At 41.0% G+C, this 22,151-nt stretch overlaps 2 protein-coding genes across 2 annotated transcripts in view; both read right to left on the reverse strand.

Moving 5' to 3' along the window:
* Nucleotides 1-1,391: 1,391 nt before the first annotated feature.
* LOC104607523 (endoglucanase 23-like) lies at nucleotides 1,392-4,918 on the reverse strand. The gene is made up of 5 exons (XM_010273183.3): nucleotides 4,139-4,918; nucleotides 3,035-3,334; nucleotides 2,616-2,777; nucleotides 2,224-2,499; nucleotides 1,392-2,116 (listed from the first exon to the last, which is right to left on the reverse strand). Exons 1-5 carry the CDS (start codon nucleotides 4,577-4,579, stop codon nucleotides 1,790-1,792), a joined length of 1,506 nt encoding a protein of 501 aa, XP_010271485.1. The 5' UTR covers nucleotides 4,580-4,918; the 3' UTR covers nucleotides 1,392-1,789.
* A 4,180-nt stretch (nucleotides 4,919-9,098) lies between these two features.
* LOC104607524 (PHAF1 protein At3g51130) overlaps nucleotides 9,099-22,151 on the reverse strand; it is a 46,990-nt gene continuing 33,937 nt past the window's right edge. Inside the window, exons 10-14 of the mRNA XM_010273184.2 lie at nucleotides 12,671-12,784; nucleotides 12,399-12,569; nucleotides 10,828-10,932; nucleotides 10,568-10,629; nucleotides 9,099-9,390 (exon numbers count right to left, since the gene is read on the reverse strand). Of these exons, the coding sequence (XP_010271486.1) occupies nucleotides 10,582-10,629; nucleotides 10,828-10,932; nucleotides 12,399-12,569; nucleotides 12,671-12,784 (438 nt within the window). The 3' untranslated portion in view covers nucleotides 9,099-9,390; nucleotides 10,568-10,581. The remainder of the gene's footprint in view (nucleotides 9,391-10,567; nucleotides 10,630-10,827; nucleotides 10,933-12,398; nucleotides 12,570-12,670; nucleotides 12,785-22,151) is intronic.

A 22,151-nucleotide genomic window follows, 5' to 3' on the forward strand; every position in this document is an offset into this window, starting at 1 on the left:
AATGGTGGGGAGTTGCTCAACCAACCACCCTGGTTAAAGAAAAATGTACGACTCAGATCCAATTGATCCAACGGCCACGAACCTGTCAATCTAACAACTCGAACTGATGGGCTCCATGTGGCACCAACCTCGGGAGACGAAGCGATGCCAAGAGATGGGGCCAATTTGCCCATTGACTCTAGCTTAAGAATATGCCGAACCGAACCCCATGCATCGTCTCGTGCATGACCTCATTCAGTCAACCCCAACACCCGTCCTGCATACGGGCACACGACGTCCGTCTTGTGTACGAACATATGACAAGTGACATCAACGCCCGTGCGAGGCACAGACAACGGACACGGACATCCTATGCCCGCATGGGCCACGATCACGTCCCCTCGACCTGAGATGGTCCTTCAATGACACAAATGGTGAACGGAGGAGCAAGTGCCGCATAAGCCGCTTAGAATAGCTCTTCGACCAAAGATGAGGCCTCAACACAAATACTATACTCTCTTCGGTCGAAGCTGAGGCCTCAACGTAATCCACCAGCTAACCTCGATCGATACGGCCTCGAGAGTGGGGGTAAGTGATGTAGGGTATCTAGCCGACCTGTAGATCTCAACATGTGGCATCGATTAGATGCATCCCGACCATCCCACAGACCCTGACACATGGCGTCAGCCAAACCCATCCTAACCATCCATCACTAACCACTGCCAACCACCACCACCTACACCCAATTACTCCTTTTAAGCAACTCCAACTATAAAAAAGGCTCCCACATTGAAGTCAAACGCTAAAACTTAAACTTTAAATCACCTTTCTATCTTGATCTTTAAATCACCTTTCTATCTTGATCTGACCCCTCATAACTCTCGACTAAACTTTACTATAGGAGCCTCTGCCCCTGATATACCTCCGGTGCCTTTGACATCTCCTTCTCTCTCAACAGTTTAGACCCGTTGACCTCAAACACCGGAAATTATGTTATTACCCTCGACTCGCATTTGGCAGGAACAACATTAATTCCAACAAACTCCACTACATCTCACCATAAACTGATAACCACTGTGTATGAAATGTGCGGACACAGATTTGGACTTCTGGTTGATGGACCAATACAGCCAAAGTTTTTCCTTGTTCCACCTCTTAGAAAGCCCAACGCTCAATACATATATATACATGAAGATGAAAGGGTAGAACCGTCCAACGCCATTAGCCCATTAGTGGCTCTCGTGCAGATGCTTATTGTTCTGTGACCTGTCACAATACCGACACGAGTCTTTCGACAAAGAAAAAACAGCCATAGAACAATCACACCAAATTCCCAATTTGACCATTCTTTTGCCAAGATAAAGAGTAGTCAAATCAGAACGGGAATGAAAATCTGTCCCCACTAAACCAAATGACACAAACAGCCTTTCTATTAATCACATAAAAACTGCACAAAATTATAATACCCCAAATGACACCAAGGGTATATCCGGCATTTGACAACCCAACCTCCCTTTTCACTCACAAGTCACAACAAACCTTTGTAACTCTCTGTTTCTTTTTTTTTTTTCTTTAATGTTTTTTTCTTCCAACCAACCAACCAAACAACCAATAACATATATTTTGTAAGTTATACATGCATGTCGGTTTCCACTTCCGCTAACGTAACAAGCCTCTTCCTTCTTTGTTTCTCACAAGATGAGAGACTGTCTTCTGACTTCTTTTTATTCTTCTCTCTTTGCTGTGCTTTTCTGTCCGATTTGATCAGCTATGTACATTAATGTAGACTATAAAGTATAGACCAGGCACTTTAATTCGGGTTAGCAACAAAGTAAGCGAGCACCCCCACCAATGGAGCGTTGATGTAGGTAGTCGGTTCGGACTTTCGGAAATCAGCCCGATCATCTTCATAGACGTCATCTTCTCCGGGTCCCCCTACCACGCCGCCTACGAGAACGTTCGGGTTTGGGTTGGTCGAATTGAAGTAGACGGATCCCTCCTTACACGCGATGAACTCAGGATGATCCCTCACGGACGGTAACGATGAGCCGCGATGATGGATACGTTGCGGGTACTTGTCGCCGTACCCTACCATGTACGACATGCCCATCGGGTTATCACCTAGTATGTAATCAACCTGCACAATCACATTAAACACAATAAACAAGCAATAAATGATGATGGGCCTTTTGGTTGGTACTTCCAGTGACCCGACCCGATAATGCAAACCCCTACTTTATTTACCTGCTTCTTGGCCTGCTGGTGGAGAGAAGTGGGCCCGACGGATATACTCCCGCAATTAACGGTCTGTGATGTTCGGGACAGGTAATTAGCGTAGACGAGGAGGAGGAAAGCGATGGAGGTCACGTGCTGCATGTTGCTCCCTCCAGGCTTGTAGATGAGCCCACCTGGAGTGTATTGGATGTGCGACGACGATGACTCCGGTATGAGCGTGCACATGAAACTGTCTGCGGATACCTTGTATGATTGAAGAGAGTATGCGCTCCCTTCAAGGAATTCCTAGATTGATGGGGCAATCGCGAAAAAGCTTAAAATCAGAACCTTGCATAGGCTTACCTATTTGTAGGTGCGTTGCACAGAATCAATATTTGGAGCTGCTGAGTGCTGAGACTCACCTTGGACACGAGCACATTAAGGCCAGCGTGCTTGTTGTCCCACCCGAACTCGTTGATATTGTCCTCAGCGCCGAGGGTCTTGCCATTGTTGGTTATGTAGTTGAGATAGGAATCACTTTGAGAGGCTCTCCTCAGCCACGCTGCTCCCCACAGCAATTCATCCTGCAAACACCCCCATATCACTCACTCATTGCTCATTAATGGAGCTGGGGGATGCTTTTGGTACTTGTGAAACAATCCTTATATCGATTGACCCGACTGAGTTTTTTGGTTGAGAATAAGATTTAATTTCCGGCCGGGTTGTATCCAATTCAGCCCATCCGACCCAACAAATATAAGCACCTAAGTCCAAGTAATTCTATTACTTTTTGTGCGTGGCAGTGCATGTGTGATTGGAGAGGTAGGGAATGGCTTCTTGCCTGATATCCATCGAAGTCGCAGTAGAAGGGGCAGACCCCGGATCGAATATTCTCGTTGTCACTGTAAGCTCCCTTGTAGTTGTCTGCGAATTCAAAGACTCTGATGGCATTCCTCAAGAGCGTCTCGGCGTAAGCAGGGTCAGATGACCGGAACGCCATGGAAGAGGCGGCCAGAGCTGCGGCAGTCTCACCCGCCACATCCGAACCAGGGTTTACCGAATCGACACTGTAGACAGTTCGAGCCGTGTCCATGTCCTCCGGTCTTTCCCAGCAGTTATGATCCACGAGCGGATCCCCCACCTAAAAAAGAAAAACATCCCAAGAGAAAAGATTTAACCAAATTAGTTACATTAAAACTCTCTGCCGGTCTGGGCCTCGTAGGCCGGACCGCTCCGCTCATCCGGAGAAGTGGATTCTGAATCTGTGAAGTGAATCCGCAGTTTTCAGAGGTACGCGTGACTGCTGCCCTAAATTAATAAATCCCACCACTAATCATGATGAAATTAGCAATCAAGATGTGGGTCCTAGTCCCGCCACTGCCTGTCTTTTCCTTGCCAGGTGGCAAGCATAGGCAAGAAGAAAGGCAACTGTTCGTCTTCTGTAAATCATGGTACAACTTCCGGCCAGGCCCACTTCTTCTTATGAGGGAGAGAGGGTCCTTTCTGGCCCGGTTCCATCGGGTTTGGTTCAGGTATCGACTATCAACTGAATGGTATTGATGCTATGAGCTGGGACTCTGGGACTGGGAAGGAGAGACAGGCTATTAAAATTTAAAATTTAAAACACGAGGAAGATGAAGATCATCTTCTGTTAATTAGAAAATATGACGTCACTAGTACTACCCTTGCCCTTTTTCGCTGGAAAGCCGATTAAAACGATCATAAATCTTTGATCAAAGAGACCACGGGACCCACAGTCAATAAGCGACAACCGGTGGCAAAGAATAGCAACACGTAGCCCCTCCTCTCCTCTCACGGGTTGGTTTGGCTACGCCCCAAAGCCCAAACACAACCCAGGCCCACATTAATATTATTGGTTTTACCCCAATTGAATATTACCGGCCCACGATCCTCAACAATTTACAGAAAATGCCACTGCCGTTACCTGAACGAAGATCCGGTCAGGTTGCGAGATGGTCTTGAGAAGGTAATCCGTGGCCCATCGGATTGCAGCCAGAGCATTCCTTAGCTCGGCGGGGGGCATCATGTCTCCGAACTCGATGACGCTCCATGCTAGCATTGTGGTGGTGAAAGCCATGGGGAAACCGAATTTGATGTTATCTCCGGCGTCGTAGTACCCGCCAGTCAAGTCCACCCCATTCGCCGAACCATCGCCTAGGCCAGAATCTGCCCGCCATGAGACCCTCTGGTCCGCCGGAAGCTTACCGGACCTTTGTCCCTCAAAGAACAAGATACACTTGGATAATGCGTCCTGATAGTCATGACTACCGGACTGAACAACCGGAGGCGATCCCAGAAAAAGGACAAGAACAAGAAGAAAGAGAAGAAGATTATGGTAGCCAAGAGACGGAAAGGAGAACCTCATCTTAATGGGGTAGGATGCTGCTCTCTCACTCGACTCTTTTGGTTTTGCTTATTCTCCTTCTTCTTCCCCTCCTCTGTTTTTGTTGCTTTGTTTCGTTGTTTAATACAACGTCGTTTGGATTTGGTGGTATATATACATAAAGGCTGAGGTTCAGTTAGTAGAATTTAATAAATTAAAGAATTGAGAGTTGGCTTTAGAGAGAAAGAGACCTGTGTGTGTATGGATTAGAGAGAGAGAGAGAGGAGGTGATCACGAGAAATATGAAAAGGGAAGAGTTGCGTACTTGGGATTAAGGGACGGAGGGAAGGCCGAGGGGGGTGCGTACAGCGTACAAGCGCCGACACCACTTGGGACTGTCAGTTAACTTCACATGCATTTGCAACGCTAACGTGAACCCCACCACCACTCAAGCCACAACCCATCGGCCCACCACTTGGCACAATGGCACTGCACTTAACTTTCTATTACCCATTTCATTTGGGTTGCCAACAATAAAAGAGAGAAAAAAAGAAGGGGTATCTAGGAATTTTTTGCTTTTCCCTTTTTTTTTTTTGGTAATAAAACAGATGGATCAAAGCAATTGATTGTAGCAGAAGGATACCTTCAAAAATGTTATCACTTATCAGCCCCTGAACTGTCCAATACTTCACGATGAATTTTCAATCTGAATGTAGGGTCCACTTTGCCTTACTTCACAGTTTGAACCAATGCATCACATCTACATATTGGAAATATATTTTATACATATGTTAAATTTGAATTTAGGTCGATTGATGGATAAAATTGCTGACGGGTCTAATTGTTTGATGATTTGATCGTCAGGGTTTTTAATGTTCAGTCCATCCTTAGAAATTTCAGCTTCACTGTACATATGGGATGAATTTTGACCGTGTGGATCAGTGCCAAGTTCATAGCAGAATGCGATTTATAGGGAGGCTGCTATTAGTAGATCGGGAGGGGGGAGGGGGGAGGGGGGAGGGGACTGTAATTGCAGATTTTTGAGGTAGAGTGTAGTTTACTAATCCCTTGATCTTAAGGCTACATCTAATTGCTTTGCGTTTGTATAAATACATGGGAGGTACAAACGGTTTAAATGTAAATTCTGGTTTCTTTTTGTTTCAGATTTGGCATTTATCTTGTTTGTTTGTGAAAAGTAAAATGGTTTGCCTCCACCTGATATACCAGAGATAGGACAAGGATTATTTGCTTGGGAGTAGGATAGGGAGTAAGATTATAAGGTTTTTTTTTTTATTTGAGAGAGAATCGAGGTAGGAATAGGACTATAGGAGGAAGATAGTGTAAATTTTACATCAATTTTTGAGATGCAAAATTTACATTACTAGTAAAAGCAAATGAGAAAAAGAATACAAATTTTGTATCAAATAAAAGTATAAATCAAAATGAGTTTTGTATCGGGTGAACATAACCTAAAAGCAGTTGGAAATTGGAATAACCCGTCGATCGAGCTTGTTCTGATCGACTTTTTTTTTGTTTTTTTCTTTTTTTGGGCGTTAGAAGTTGGAAGTTAGAACCAGTTTTTGGTCCATTTCCCCAGCTTTATTGCGGTTTCAACTTTCACGTGTCTATCGTCTACAAAAAAGTCTCTTCAACGGCCCAAGCATACGATAATAATCAGTCAAAATGAGAAATTAATTAAGCATTGGCATTAGGGTTGGGGCTGGGGCTGGGACGACAAGGTGAAGTGACCCACGTACTTTCCTTGTTTCAGTCCGGGCCGACCGGGTTGATAAAAAACCGAATAAGATTTGTGTTGACAGGGGACAAATAATTGGTACATGATGATAATGTAATTCATGAGGTGTCGGTATTTACGATACAATGTGAATTCTGGACGTTCTGCGGATTTAAGATGCTGATGGAATCTTGTGATCAAGGGCTTTCAGCCTCACGATAAAATAGTTTGAATTTTTTTTTCCTTACTATGTCTGTTTTGGTAGGAATAATTTGTTAACCTTGAGTTTTTCTTTTTTTTCTTGATAGAAAAATCTTGAGATTTTTTTATAGAAAAACCTTGAGTTTGATTGACCACCGTTTGTGCTTAGCTGTCACAAAAAATGCTAAGCCGGTCCTGGTTGAGTTCAGCTTCCGTCAGTGCACAGTCCATGCAAACAGTCTTTATAGCTTTACATTGAGAATAATTTTGTATTAAACGGTATAAATACGGCCTTGCACTGACTGAAGCCAAATTAGCCATTGGCTAATCAAGTTTCAAACTAGCTAGCAGCTAGGAGCCGGTTGGAGTTGGTTTAGATGCTGGGGTCGGCCCAAAAATGATGGTCGTCGAGACGGGTGGACCAAGTAATTAGCATTAGCATTGCTTGTTAGGAAACGGGATGGGCTAAGTTAGGCACGTGGTGGGTCCCCCAGTTACCAATTTGCAGATTGCAATACGCCCTTTGAGCCCTTTTTGTCTTCTCTCTCTCTCTCTCTCTCTCCGAATCAATCCCAAAACTTATCTCACACTCAAAAGCCAAATTAAAAGACAAAGCTTATTATTCCCCTACATTTTTATAATCCACACACAACAGCACAGTAAGAGAGAGAGAGAGAGAGAGGTGGGACCCCAAACCTGAAGAAAATGTCATGGACAATGTTGAGTGGTGGAGTGTGAAGGCAAATGGTGGTCGGTTATCCTTGTGAGGTAAGTGAAGGATATATCGAAGCACAAGCTCTGGTTGAAAGTGAGAAAAGTTAGAAATGTTTGAGGAAGTTGTGGATGTGTTACAAGGAAAGACCAACCAGCTTGTCTCCCAACACAATCTAGCTAATCTTTTTTTTTTTTTTTCCTTTTTTCTCCCTTTCCCTTTATTATTTCAGTCTACGCCATTACGCCAAGATGAAGATGGTCGCGCCATACAAATTACACATCAGGAGGCTTGTCAACCTGAACGAATAAACCTTCAACCAGCCTGAGACCTACTGCTTTTCAGTCTGATTGTCACACCACGTGACAGCGTGCTAAAAGCCCAATTTGATGGAAGTGGGACCCTATAAGGCAGAAGAAACGTGTAAAATACAATATAAATGAAGCTCAACCAATGTCAAGTGGGAAGCCACAAAGTGTAACTATCTAGGCCACCCCAAACGGTGCCAACCCATAATAAGTAGTGGTATACGTGCATCAGCCACAAAATGATGATCCAAACGCCATTCTGAGTTCGTACGCATCACTCTGCTCTCTGCTGAATCTGGGATGAAAGCAAAACGTCAGAATTCACATCTGCGCCCCACAGAGGGCACCCCACAAACGCCCCCACAGCATATCCCAACCGTTTGTTGAAAATATCTCACACTGACAACTTCATTGCAGGCTGAGATGTGCATGTGGAACTTTTGTGGGGCGCAAATGTGATCTCAAAACGTCATAATCGGGAGCAAGCAGCAAACTATCGTGCATATCCTTTAACGAATTAACGCCCCTTTTCTCATTTTTTGGTTCTCTATTCTTTTGGTTTTGTATTTTTTTATTAGGATCTCACCAGCACGGATGTGACACATTCTTATCGGGAGTTGGGAAGCTTTTCGGTTACCCAACTGCTTATCCATACTTTGATTTGATTCAATTGGATGGCCATGTGGTGGTGGTGGATACGATTGCTCAAAAGTCGATAAGCTTTCTTTAGGTGTCCGATCCATCATTAACCAAATTGCAAGCTTACTCCTTCATTTTCATCAATTTAGGATATATAATTCAATTTCTTTACTCCATTAATCCGTCACAATATGTGGAGTGAACTATAATTATTTTTAGGGAAACTAATCACGATCGGTTCATTTACTTCTCTGCCATATTCATGAACGTAGAATGACAAATGCAGCAGCCTAATTTGTCCACGTTGAGAGTCCCATCCGGTGAATTGTCCATATCCATGTATCATGTATGAACCCACTTCATACATGTGCCAAGGCCCCCCACCTTGGTAGGGTAGTAAGCATCAAGTACTAACTATATTAAGCTCCACACGCCACTGGATGAGACAGTTGATTAATACTTCCTTGACATGCACCGACCAAGTCAGACTGTGCCAGCATTGTTATTCCTCAGAGTCAGTGGTGCCTTCTCCCTCATTCCCAGGGAGATTGTAGTTGGGTTGAGCCTTAAAAAGACAGGACGGGTACTACTCAACCAGGACACTCTTAAGACAAGCCGACTCTATAAGATGACAGGAACTATTTTTGATCCGTGGGGACGTGCTACCCCCGTCTTGTCACTTGTGTAACCCCTTCTGGTCTTATCCAAAAAAAAAAAAAAGGAACCATTTCGATATGAGCAATTTATACAGTACTGGACCGGTCTTTCGGGCCAGGCCCATTCAAATTTTAACAAATCTTCAGCCCGAACCCACCAAATTGCACCCCGGCTTAAAGAGATACATCTTTCACATTCCACTGGTTGCAATCTATTCCTAAAATACTACCACAATATGTTATTTTGGTAGATATGCACAAGCCCAACTGTTGTTAGTTGTTACAGAGAAGTTGCTGCGAAGATAACAAGTATTCAAGAATCCAAGGGGAGCATAAAATTACCATTATAAATTTATTTACAGAAGAAATCTTTGACCTATATTTAGTTACAGAATAAATCAAGAACACTTCACTAGAATGTAGTGCACCTGTACAACTTATTATTACATTTTCTGTACAGTTTTTGTTGTTGCCAGCAGCAGTACAATCCGATCACACCAGCAATGCAAGGGCTCCCTCTTGAGCAGCTTTACTTAACTGCTTGGCGAATGGTGGAAGCACAATCCAGTGAAACCAGTTTGTCTGCAAGTGTTCCCACCTACCTGTAAAAAAGGAAATCTTAACCCAACTAGTTTAACAAATACCCAAGCATACCAAAATTTCGTCCTGAACAGATACAACACAATGAGAAAGGTTGAGAAATGAGCTCATCTAAGGTATTAGTGATGTATAATATCTTGGTGTAGAACGTGTAAGCTAATCAATATTATGCATGTTGCACATGGTTAGCAGAAAAGGAAGTTTCAAGCTTTAGCTAAATAGCCAGGAAAGCAAACCTTTCAGCTATTTTACAAGCCTGGATCTCCTGAAAGCAAAATTTATGCTCACACTCTGAGAGCACATCATACAACCACACATCAGCAATATCTCCCATAATTGTACGTTAAATTCATGGGCTATTCTCAATGTGTGGCTGGACGCCATGCTCTCAGGACATTGCACCATTTTTGCTTTCAAGAAATCCCAATATCTATATTACAGAGCAAATTGCAAGTCTGATATGATCACAACGTAGTCTATGCCAAAATAGAGTAATAAAATTGGAAACATAAGCTACAACTTCAGCGGAATATTAAAAATGCACAAGAGTTCTTCATGGTGATCCTTCATAGATTTTATCATAGGTTACTCATCAAAATGTAACACTTATCACATTAGTGATTTATTATCAGTCATAAGTAAGTTCATTATGCTAGGGGTTATTCGATACCACAGCAAGTGGCTGAACTGAATGACTTATTGCTCTGTCTCTTAGTGCACAAAATAATTAAATATTTAAATATACAATGGTAGAGTAATCAATCCAACTTCAGCTTCAGTCATTCGGAGCCTTACAGCCTCTTTAATAATTTTCAATAAAAACTAAAGAATAATAAGTCATTCAGTTCAGCCATTCAGCTGTTATCAAATAGCCAGCAAGCCTAATTTATTTAAACATACTCAGCAAAGGTATTTTATGGATGAGAAACCAAACATATGCTTTCGCTTTTCTACTTGAGTGAACCAAAACACTCCCCCCCCACACACAGCTCAATATCGAAAGGGCAACTTTTTTGTAGGATAAATAATTGCTTGAAATAACCCAATTAACGAACAAATCTGAGAAGCGGAGTCTAAAAAATACACTTCCCTTCTTGCAGAGAAACAGTTGAATGATAAAAAGAAAGATAAACAGTGGCTAATAGTCAGCAAAAAATGAATGTGGAATAGCGGACATACCCAATAGGTTTTCATCATGACTTGAAGAGTGTTACAGTGGCAATATACCCATTCTTCATAACCTGGGTAAATTAATGGAATAAAAATGTTATTTAAATCTTTCACCAGTCACATGGAAAAGAATAGAACAACGATTATATATTTCTTTTTCTTTTCTTAAAAAAAGTATAAACCTCAAAAAAGAACACCTTTTTTATTTGGACGAAGAAGAATAAAATCAATTGGCAATACAAGATTGCAGGTGTAAACCTAATTTTTACCTCAAATGCAACATTTTGATATCCATATACAAAAGTAGATCCAAAGGGGTTGCTTGTGGACCCTTGCGTTTGGATTGCAGCTCTCCCACACTCCCCAAGGATCTCCTAAAATCAAGTGCAATTCCAGTTGTCATTATGAGAGTATGGAAGCATTGAAAAACAGACACCAAAACAAAAACCAGATGCTACACAATCATAAATGCATGTCACACAATCATTAATAAAAGAATAGTCAATTAGATACAGATTTAATGATCTAACCAACAAATGTTCTAAAATAAATATGACCAGACTAAAAACAGAGTTAAAAATCTAGGTCATAGAAATACATTTTTGTGAAAACAGAATTACAAACAAATTCATAAATTGATGTTTGTGAATAATCAACCAGACATGTCAAGATCAAAGATGCCCTTTCAATAGGCAGAAACATATGAATTTATCAAAAAAAAGGCAGAAATATATGAACATATTTACAGAATAACTTTTTCCATTATGTAGTTAACCAATGCCAAAGCTCAGCTATTATTGAAGGTGCCACTATGTAAACATATGAACACATTTACATAATAACTCTGTTCTGGTTCGCTCGCTTCACTTGCTCACCAAAGTTCCGAGAACCCCCTATTTGCTAATGTTGTTCATTCATTCATTTATTCTAATAAAATATCTTCTCAAAAAGCAATTAAAGTTATAAAATCAATATTTTTTATGTGGGAATTAAGAATCTAAGACCCTGATTAGAAGAATTTGGTTGGAAGATTACTCGGGTTTTCTCTGTTCTATAAAAATTAAACAGGGAGGAGAATTTCCCGGAGAAGAGAGTTTGGAAGCCTGTTGCACCTCCTAAAGTAGCCTTCCTGTCATGGGCAGTCACTCTCGGAAAATGCCTGACAGAAGATTTACTTGCAAAAAGGGGACTGGTGGTGGAGCCAAGCAGATGTAGTTTATGCAGGACAGCTTCAGAAGATGCAGAGCATTTATTCATTCACTGTAAGCTTGCTAGAAAGATCTGGTGGAAAGCTTTGGGGGCTGTTCGATGTTAGTTTCTGTTTCCCAAAAGACCTGAAATCCCTTTTGTAGTGCTGGCAGCTCAAGGGTCTGTCCAAGAGAGGGAGAGTATTGTGGGGAGTAATTCCAGCAGCAGTGATTTGGTCTATTTGATTGGAGAGAAATAGGAGAACTTTTGAAAATAAATACAATACAGAGAATAAAATTTGAAAAAAGCTTATGGAGCAGAATCTACTCATGAGCTGCAATGCATAGACAGGTTGTAATCAGCTTCTCAGTGTCGATTTCTTTTTGAGAAGGGCTTTGTATATTTTATTTTTGCCTTTTATAATGCATTACCTTTCTCTCAAAAACAAAAGAGTTAGTAAGATCTGAGATTCTTCTCCATCAAAGAAATGACATTATAATGAGAAAGATGAGGCACGCGCTCCACAAAATAAGTTAAAAATGATGATAATCATGAAATTAAGGTTCAAATTCCAATATTCATCATTGTAGGCGCAATCTCCTCTGCATGTGTACCACAGAAGAAGTATGTATTTGATGAGAAAAATGTTTACCTTTACTTGTTCCCACTTTGTGCTTGGTGTAATACAATGCTTAGAAGCATTGTCTTCCTGAGATTGACTCCCACCAGAACCATATATGACAAAGTTGCATTTGATATATGAATTGAAATCTGCATGACCAGGATAGTTTGTATGCAAAACAAACTTCTTGATTTTATGAGTCTGCACATTTAGCAAAACAGTCTGAAAATTTGCAAGGAAAGATATATAACATGCATGATTATAACTAAAAATAGCATCACTAGAAGAAGAGAAAAGAATACCTGCCCATCAAATAATATGTCCAGGCCACGGTTGAAATAATTGTAAAAGTAATCACCACAAAGAGTTGTTCGCGGACGAGGGTCTGATGCAGAGTGAATCACCATTTGGTCAACCTGCATGACATAAATGGTCACCATCTTGTGGGCCACGAAATCATAAGAACATAAACCATTTAGAAGGAACCTCTCATGTTACCATGTGTGAACCCCATGTTCTCATCCCATTCACATGGCTTAAAATGCCCAATAGTAAAGACTATTGAAAATAAGTCAGGAAAGTGGTGCACTTCAAATGATGATTTCAAAATCTTCATGCCTTGACCTCAGCACTACTATAGTTTTTGTTGTTTTAACCCCAAGGATCTAACTTTTCTTCTTAATTCAGCTCTAAGTTTAATGTAATTCCAGATAGGTGGAGGATTTCCAATTCTAGATAGGAGGTTCTTTATTGACGGGAAGGAGTATGCTGAGAGAGCATTCAAGGTGTTGGAGAAAAGGGAGTGCAGAAAACCAGGAAACCAGAGGGTAACCAAAAGGAAAGATTAATCATTGAACTGTATGGGGAACAGATGAGGAGGAGGTGCAGAATAAGACCAAGGATTGAGTACAGAGTGGGTGATTTTGAGACCAAGAGAGGGTGAGACATAGAGGAGAAGTGAAGCCTATCTTCAAAACCAAAACAAGACAGAAGCAATCCTAAGATTATAAGAGGGAGAAGGGGAGAAGAGGAAAGCAGCAAAAATTGTAATGACTGGCAGTATGTGCATGTTAGGAAACGAAGTGAGTGGGGAAAGGAGGCAGTTGCTGGTGATGCTAGAATGTAGATTGTGTGGTGTTAGTAAGGAAGTTCTTTGAGTGGGTAACAATTTATTCTGCAGGTTTAATATTTTTGTAAATTCTCAGGTCACAAAGCCTACTAGATTTTCCTTCTTTGCCTTTTTTTCCTTTTAATGAACTTTTTTTATTTTATATTAAAAAAAGAATGTTTCATTCATTCACTTACAATATCTTGGAAAATACTATAGTGCAGCCAAAAAAATTGGCTGTCACAAGCAAGCTTAACCCACGGTTCTCAAAGATGATTGGCTCAATTTTGGCTTTATGGTGTGGCAAATTTTTTTTCTCCACCATGGTAGGGACTCTAATATATTTCAAGACACCAAGTAGATGAAAAAATTACAAGGTTGACACCTTATTGTAATATTAATGCTATGAATTCATGTTAATGTGTCTATTGTTACATCCTACAATATACTATATATTTACCTATGGTTGGTTTTACTGTTCTACTGTTGAAATGTAAAAAGACCCAAATATTGAAGAGAGAAGAAGAAAGAAGGAAAAATAAAGATAAAATAGAAGGAATTTTTGTAATTCCTCGTATTTACAGTAATAAATCAAGGTATGTAGCTATTACAGTACAGCAGCAATAGCATCTAGAAATTCCAACTACGTGTAATTCTTATTTGTAAAGTTTACAATTTTCTTCACTTGCTAGTAGTTTTTTTATATGAAATTGATCTATTAAATAAAAAGTTGCAATGTTGTGTCTGGATTCTGGAAAATTAATAAATTTAATAGATTTCAAGTGCGGTCTTCTGAAATCTATAGTTGGGATAAGGCATGGATGATGCTATCATTATTTACTTTTTCATATGAAATTGATCCATTAAAAAATGTTTTTATAAGAAGCGTCATTATGTAGTAAATAGCATTTCTATTTTTAAATTTATATACTTGTGGTTGGCATTTAAAACTAAGGAATTAACCTAGAACTTAGCCTTTTCTTATGTCAGATTCAACCTGTGGGTGCCTTCCACTGTACCTATAATCATCAATATACCTTAATAACTAAATCTAAATTTTTCTTTGATTTGTAATAAAAAAATTATTTAGTATATATATGAAAATATTTATAGAAGATATTACACCTACGAAAGATCCTTATAGCTTACCAAACTCCACAGAGAAAACAACATCCTGATGAAATACAAAACCACTTGGTCAAGGCCATTAATGTCCTTCAAGGCTATAATCCAATCATCCATCAAAAGGTTAATTAGATCATTTAAACAGTCTTTAAATTGTTTCAAAAGTTTCTGATGTAGTATTTCAATCAAATCATGTTCATAACCTAACCTCCCAAAACCAAGCCATGCTCATTCCGCACCATAAGGAGATGTTGTTGGTGAAATCAGGTGCTTGCTTAAGGATTCTACACCAAGCATTAAAGCCATAGTCCATATGGATCTGAGGTTGGCATTGATTCCTATCCATGCTCTACACAGAAGTACCAGGTAACAGTTACACATCTCTATATTGCAAAACTTCCCTATCTCCTTTATTCACCAACCTAATCCCATGTCATCTCTATCCTTGGAAGTGTACACCTTTTCATTCCACTAGATGATATTCTTCTCATCATATTGACCATCTCAAAGCAAGTCATTTTCTTTCATCCACCAAATCCTAAGCAGGAAATAGGGATAAAAGAGTAGACAAATTGCAATATGATTACTATGACTCGGAGCCCCCCCCCCAACCAAAAAAACAAACATAGCCCTTGATCAGTTGTTAGTTCCTAGTGGAAAAAATATCCCATATTAGGCCTCAGAACTACCTCAAAGCAACCCAAGGTACACCTCAGGTGTCAAAGTGATTCATGTTTGGCATGACAAACACAAGTATAGCATCATTTATCAAGTGTAGATGAGAAACTAAAACAAACATAGCCCTTGATCAGTTGTTAGTTCCTAGTGGAAAAATATCTCATATTAGGCCTCAGAACTACCTCAAAGCAACCCAAGGTACACCTCAGGTGTCAAAGTGATTCATGTTCGGCATGACAAACACAAGTATAGCATCATTTATCAAGTGTAGATGAGAAACTACGGCGGATCCAGGAGCTATTTGATAAATAATTTTAACTACATCAGCCTTTTGTACCAGTCTGCTAAGAGCTTCCACCAAAATTACGAACAAAAAGGGGAAGATGATTATTGTGTTGTCTCCTATTCTCACTATTTTTTTGAAGGACTCCTATTCTCACCATCAAAGAATCCTTCTGAAGCTCCATAATTAAGACACAAAAAGGGCAAGGAACATTTATTCATTTTATCTACTTAATGCAAACCCATACTTCAAATAAGATGGTCAATAACAATTAGCATGGAAATATGCTCCCTAAACATGTCATGATCAATAACAATAGGTTCTGCTTGTTTTCAATATTGAAAAATGGGAACCTAAAGGCTGTTTCAAGGCTAGTAGGGGCCTAAGGCAAGGCTGCGCTCTCTCCCCCTTAACTTTTTACAGTGGTAGCTAACATCTTCAATTATTTGATTGAGAAGGCAAAGGACCAAAATTTGTTGAAAGGCTTTGAGGTGGGGAGAGAAGAAAACCAAGTTCCCACCTACTTTTCACAAATGACGTTATTATTTTCTTGGAAGCAGACTGGGATAGCATCTACAGCTTGAAGTGGGTGATTAATTGCTTTGAAAAGGTGACCGGGCTTTAGGTGAATTTTTCAAAAAGTAGTTTTGTGGGCATAAATGTAAGTAATGTTATTCTGGACAGGTATAAGGAGGTGCTAGGGTGCAAAGTGGAAAGGCTTCCCATTTCCTATTTAAGGATGCCTCTTGGCAGAAACCTGAGAAGCCAGAATCTTTGGAATCCAATGGTCAAGAAGTGTGAAAAAAGATTGGCTACTTGGAAGAAATGTTATCACTCAAAAGGGGGCATGCTTACTTTAATAAAAGCATCTCTTGCCAACTTACCAACTTATTTCCTTTCTGTGTTCCGAGTCCCGGTTAAAATAAAAAACAAGATCGAGAAATTCCAACGTGATTTGTCGTGGGATGGAGGAAGTGAAAAGAATTGTCATTTAGTAAGGTGGAATCAGATTTGTAAACCTAAGGAGGTCAGTGGGCTAGGCATTGGTCATATTAAAGAGAGCAATTTAGCCCTTCTTGTGAAATGGCTGTGGAGATTTCCTATTGAGACAGGATCTATTTGGACTTCCATCATTAGCAGCAAGTATGGGAGGAATGCAAATGGACGGGATAGCAAGAATGCAAAATCCACTTGAACCAAGTGACAGTAAACAATCCCTAGAAAGGTATCTCTTCAACCTATGATTTATTCATTGCTTTTATTAGATATAAGGTGGGATATGGGAATAAGATAAAATTTTGGACAGATGTTCAGTGGGGTGAGAGTTCCTTAGCCATTGCATACTCTCGAATCTTCAACCTATCTCAAAACCAAGAAGCTACGATCTCCTCTTGCCTTACCCCCTTCACCCCCAGAAATTAATTAGAACCTAAACTTCAGAAGGCCCTTGAGATGAAATTGTCAAGATTGCAAACATTTTACATTCCCTTAGAGAGGTTTACCTATCTCCTAATACCCCTGATCAAAGAGTTTGGACACCTAACCCTGCTGGAAAGTTTTCAACGAATTCCATTTCCAAAGCCCTAGTGTCGAATGAACTGGACATAGCTTCCCGTTTAAGAAAGTATGGAGTTCCCAAATTCCTCAGAAAGTTTCTTTCTTTGTATGGGAGGCATGCCTAAAGAAAATAAATATGTGTGACCTGTTAGCGAGCGTTGGCTGTGCGCGGGTGTGCGAGCGCAGGCCTGCGTTTGCGGGCGTGTGTGTGCGGGCGTGCGTGCGCTGGCGGGCATGTGCGGGCGGGCGTGTGCGTGCACTGGCAGGCGTGCGTGGGCGTGGGCGTGCGCTGGCGGGCGTGTGCGTGCGCTGGCGTGTGCATGTGCGGGCATGTGCATGCGTGAACTGCCAAGTGTGGATGTGCTGTGGTGCCCCCGTGGTGTCATGGTGCAAGTGGTTAATGTGGTGCCTCCATGTGCGGTGACCAATATTAGAAAACACTAAACTACCGTGATGTGTCATGGTGCAAGTGGTTACTGTGGTGCCTCCATGTGCGGTGACCAATATTAGAAAACACTAAACTACCGTGGTGTGTCATGGTGCAAGTGGTTACTGTGGTGCCTCCACGTGCGGTGACCAATATTAGAAAACACTAAACTACCGTGGTGTGTCATGGTGCAAGTGGTTACTGTGGTGCCTCCACGTGCGGTGACCAATATTAGAAAACACTAAACTACCGTGGTGTGTCATGGTTACTGTGGTTACTGTGGTGCCTCCACGTGCGGTAACCAATATTAGAAAACACTAAACTACCGTGGTGTGTCATGGTTACTGTGGTTACTGTTAGAAAAGAAAAACAAAGGTAGATGGTGTATCTCTCCATATGTGTACCCTCTGTGCCTAAGTGATGGGGAGTCAACTGAGCACCACCTTTTTCTACATTGTTCTGTAACAAGGAGGATTTGGTGTCACTTATTCAGGTTAGTTGGTCTCAATTGGGTGTTCCCTAAGTAGGCCATAGAGTTTATGTCGCAATGGAAAGTAGAGGATTAGGAAGAAGAGGCAAGCTGTTTTGGAGTCCAGTAGTTCAAGCAGTTATGTGGGGGTGTGGGAAGAAAGAAACAACAGGGTTTTTGAGAATAAAGCCAGAACAGTTGAAGACCTGATCTCCTCTATCATCTTTCTTTGCAATCTATGGGCAGTTAATTCAAAAGAGTTTGCTGGTATCTCTTTGAATGTGTTGGAATGTTAGCTTTATTTATTATGTTTGTATTCTGCTGAGTTAGGGTCCGTTTGGACAAATTAAAGCAGTTTTTTTCTTGTTTTTTATGCTGTAACTTAAGTAGGGGCATAAGGGTCCTTTCCCTTCTAATTATGGTTGCCCTATATATATTAATATAAGCTGACGCCGCCAGCACTGTAGCAGCACTGCAGCAGACTCCAAATCTCTCTCTTCTCTTCTCTCCTCTCTTCCTCTTCTCTTCTCCTCTGTTCGGTTGTTAATATGGTATCAGAGCGGTTCTGCTAGGCCTATGAGCAGATCGAATAGGCTTCAACCTGCTGTCTTCTTCAACTGAGATCAAAAAAGTGCAGACCTACGACTGGTGCAGATTTTTTTTAGTGTTTTTTTCCTTTTCCTTGGTCATGTACCAAGAAGAAACTATATGACTCCAGACTGCTGAATGGTTTTTGAGAAGCTGTGAGGTTCGAAGCTCTTTTTTTATGGATCGTGTGATCCCATGTATGAGAATTAGATCTGTAGGTCGTGGATGACCTGATCTTTTAACCCTTGTGGTGTAACCATACTGGTCTATGACCCCTCCTAGCAGTCGATGTGTTTGGGGTGTCTGGAAGTTGGTGAAGTGTGACTGCTAGGTCAGATCAGCTCTGAGATCACCCTAAAATCTTGCCTTTTTTGGACAATCTAGGCTGGTTTGTGATCAGATTGTGTCTAGATTGCAGTGTGTGCATGTGGGCTTCATCCTTGGTGTTTCTAAGACTGTTTGTTTGGTGATAGGAGGGATCATAAGGTGTGTGTAAGGTCTAAAAGGTGTTTGAATCATGTCCTCTGAGAATTCTGCAACTTCAGGAATTTCAAGAGGTCAAAATGGAATGAGTGGGGGGATGGATATGAGTTTCCCCATAGCTGTAATCCCCTTTGATGGACTGAACTATCTTGAATGGTCTAGGGGAATTAAACTTTATATTACTGCTAGAGGAAAAATTGGGTATATTAATGGTAAAATCAAGGAACCAAAGATTGGTAGTGCTGAACATGACAGATGGGACCAAAAAATAGCATGGTGATGTCATGGCTCTTGGTTTCCATGCTGCCACAAGTAAGGAAAACCTTTATGTGGGCTGAAACAGCTTGTGAAATATGGGAACAAGCAAAATCTACCCATTCAGAACAGAGACACTATGCAAAGATATATCAATTACAAGCAGAATCCTCCACTTGCAAGCAAGGGGAGAGGAGTCTCTCGGTGTACTATTCAGACTTGACATCAATTTGGAAGGAACTGGATCATTATCAAAATGTGAATTGGAAGTGCGATGAGGATGCAAAGGCCTACAAATCACTTGTTTCCCAGCAACGGGTATTTGCCTTTCTTTTGGGTCTGAATCCTACATATGAATCCATGAGGGTACAAATCTTAGGAAGTAAGAACCTAACTTCAGTCCAAGAAGTTTATGCCCTAGTTCAGTCTAAAGAGAGTTGAAGAAGAGTGATGAATTGTACAGAAGGGGAACCGATTGCACTAGCTGTCCGAGGGGGTACAAGTTCAAATGTTGGAGGTTCTTTTAAAAAGGGAGATTCACAGAAGAGAGTGGATGACAAAGACAAACTTTGGTGCACTCATTGTCAAAAGTCCAGGCACACTAGAGACACATGTTGGGATCTTCATGGCAAGCCGAAATGGGCTCAAGAATTGAGTAAGAAGTTTGATCCGAGTAAGAAACCAACCCAGCAGAGTCAGAAGAAATATAACTCAACAAATGTGGCATCTCAAGAGACTAGTCCCATGGTACCCCAAGAGCGACACTCTGGTTCTGACCCCAAGGAAGGGATCATCAACTCCTTTCGTGACCACTTGGAATTATATGGTAGGACACTTCGCCAGATGGATTCTGACCCTACTCCTTCTACCTCCTTTGCATCTACATCAGGTAACACTGCCACTGCCTTCCATGTGCCATCTCATACATCTGATTTCCCTTGGATAATTGACTCGGGAGCCTCAAACCACATGACTGGTAAGTCAAATTTATTTCAAGCATATAACCTCCTCTCTAGGAGAGATAAGGTGAGACTGGCTTATGGGTCTTATTCCACCATAGCCGGTCAAAGAACCATCTCCCTTCCTCTTGGTCTTACCCTCTCTAATGTGTTGCATGTTCCTAAATTACATATCAATTTACTTTCCATTAGCAGTATTACTCATTCCTTGAATTGTTCAGTGACCTTCTTTCCTTCTTCGTGTGTGTTTCAGGATTTGACCTCAGGAGAGACGATTGGTAGAGGAAGCATGGTGGATGGCCTCTACGTGTTAGAGAATAAAGCTAGTCTTGTGGCTACAGAGTCTTTAAGTTCTTCTAGTGAGAGTCATGCCTTTGTGGCATAATCGTCTTGGTCACCTTTCGTTTGAGTCTTTAAAACTTATGTTTCCTGAATTGTTTAAGTCTTTGTTAATTAGTAAATTGCAGTGTCATACATGCCAATTGAGCAAACATTGTAGAAATTCCTTTCCTTTAAGAAATAAAATATATGAATTTCCTTTTCATATTGTCTATTCTGATGTTTGGGGCCCTATTTCTCTACCTACTGAGGCTGGATATAAATATTTCATTACTTTGATCAATGACTACTCTAGATATACTTGGGTGTATCCTATGCGATCTGGAGATGAAGTGCCAAAGATTGTGAAAAACTTTCAACAAATGGTTTTCACTCAATTTCAAACTGAAATCCACATTTTCCAGTCAGACAATGCAAAAGAATACTTTCATAGTGATCTCACGGAGTTCTTTTCTTCGTGTGGATCTTTTCATCGAAGCTCTTGTGTCAGGACACCTCAACAAAATGGTGTTGCTGAAAGGAAAAATCGTCATCTACTTGAGGTAGCTCGTGGTTTATTACTTCATATGAATGTTCTGAAACGTTTTTGGATGGATGTTGTTATGTGTGCTGCATATACCATCAACCGTATGCCATCTCGGTTACTAGAGTATAAGGCCCCACATCAACTCTTGTTTCCTACAGTTCTGTTGTCCCCCCATTCCAATGCGTGTCTTTGGGTGTCGTTGCTTTGTCCATGACTTGTCTCCTACTCGTGGTAAACTCGATCTCCGTGCCATTCCTTGTGTTTTTCTTGGTTATCCGTTATCTCAAAAGGGTTACCGCTGCTATGATCCTGTTTCATGCAAGTACTATGTCTCCATGGATGTAGCATTCTTTGAGAGTCAACCTTTCTTCTTGGTTTCTCCTCAAGGGGAGAGTAGGGTTGAGGAGAAACACACTCAAGTTCAACTACCTCATCTTCCCAACCCTTCTCCATTTCAAGTCTCTCTTCGCTGCCATAAGAGCCAGCAAAGTTCAAGAGCCATGGAACCTGAAACTATGCAACCAATATCATCGGACTCTCCAGAAGTAGATCCTCCTCATCACCCAGGTACACTTGTTCCCATTGATATGTCTGAATCTCTTAACATTGATCCTCCTGTTGTTAATGATCTTGATGTTCCCATTGCTAAGAGAAAGGGTGTTAGGTCTTGTACTACTAATCATCTTATCTCTCACTTTGTGTCCTATGATCATATTTCACCATACTGTGCATTCATTTCCTCTATTGACAGTGTCTCTATTCCTAAGAATGTGGCAGAAGATTTTATCCAAACCTGAATGGACAGATGCAATGAAGGAAGAAATTGATGCCTTACACAAAAATGCCACCTGGGAGTTAGGGGATCTTCCTGAAGGGAAGGAACCAGTGGGTTGCAAGTGGGTATTCACAGTAAAGCATAGAGTTGATGGTTCAGTAGAAAGATACAAAGCTAGATCGGTGGCCAAAGGGTTTACACAAGTGTATGG

This window comes from Nelumbo nucifera, chromosome 5 (genome assembly GCF_055504915.1).
Source record: "Nelumbo nucifera cultivar China Antique chromosome 5, China Antique-T2T, whole genome shotgun sequence".
NCBI classification, from domain to species: Eukaryota; Viridiplantae; Streptophyta; class Magnoliopsida; order Proteales; family Nelumbonaceae; genus Nelumbo; species Nelumbo nucifera.

Bases quoted from the DNA above. Each gene is read 5' to 3' on its own strand.
- LOC104607523 (XM_010273183.3), bottom strand. From the start codon at position 4,579: ATGAGGTTCTCCTTTCCGTCTCTTGGCTACCATAATCTTCTTCTCTTT. The intron at 3,335-4,138 runs GTAACGGCAGTG...TTTCTTTTTTAG, and splicing joins CTGACCGGATCTTCGTTCAG to GTGGGGGATCCGCTCGTGGA. The intron at 2,117-2,223 runs GTAAATAAAGTA...GTGATTGTGCAG, and splicing joins ACCAGCAGGCCAAGAAGCAG to GTTGATTACATACTAGGTGA.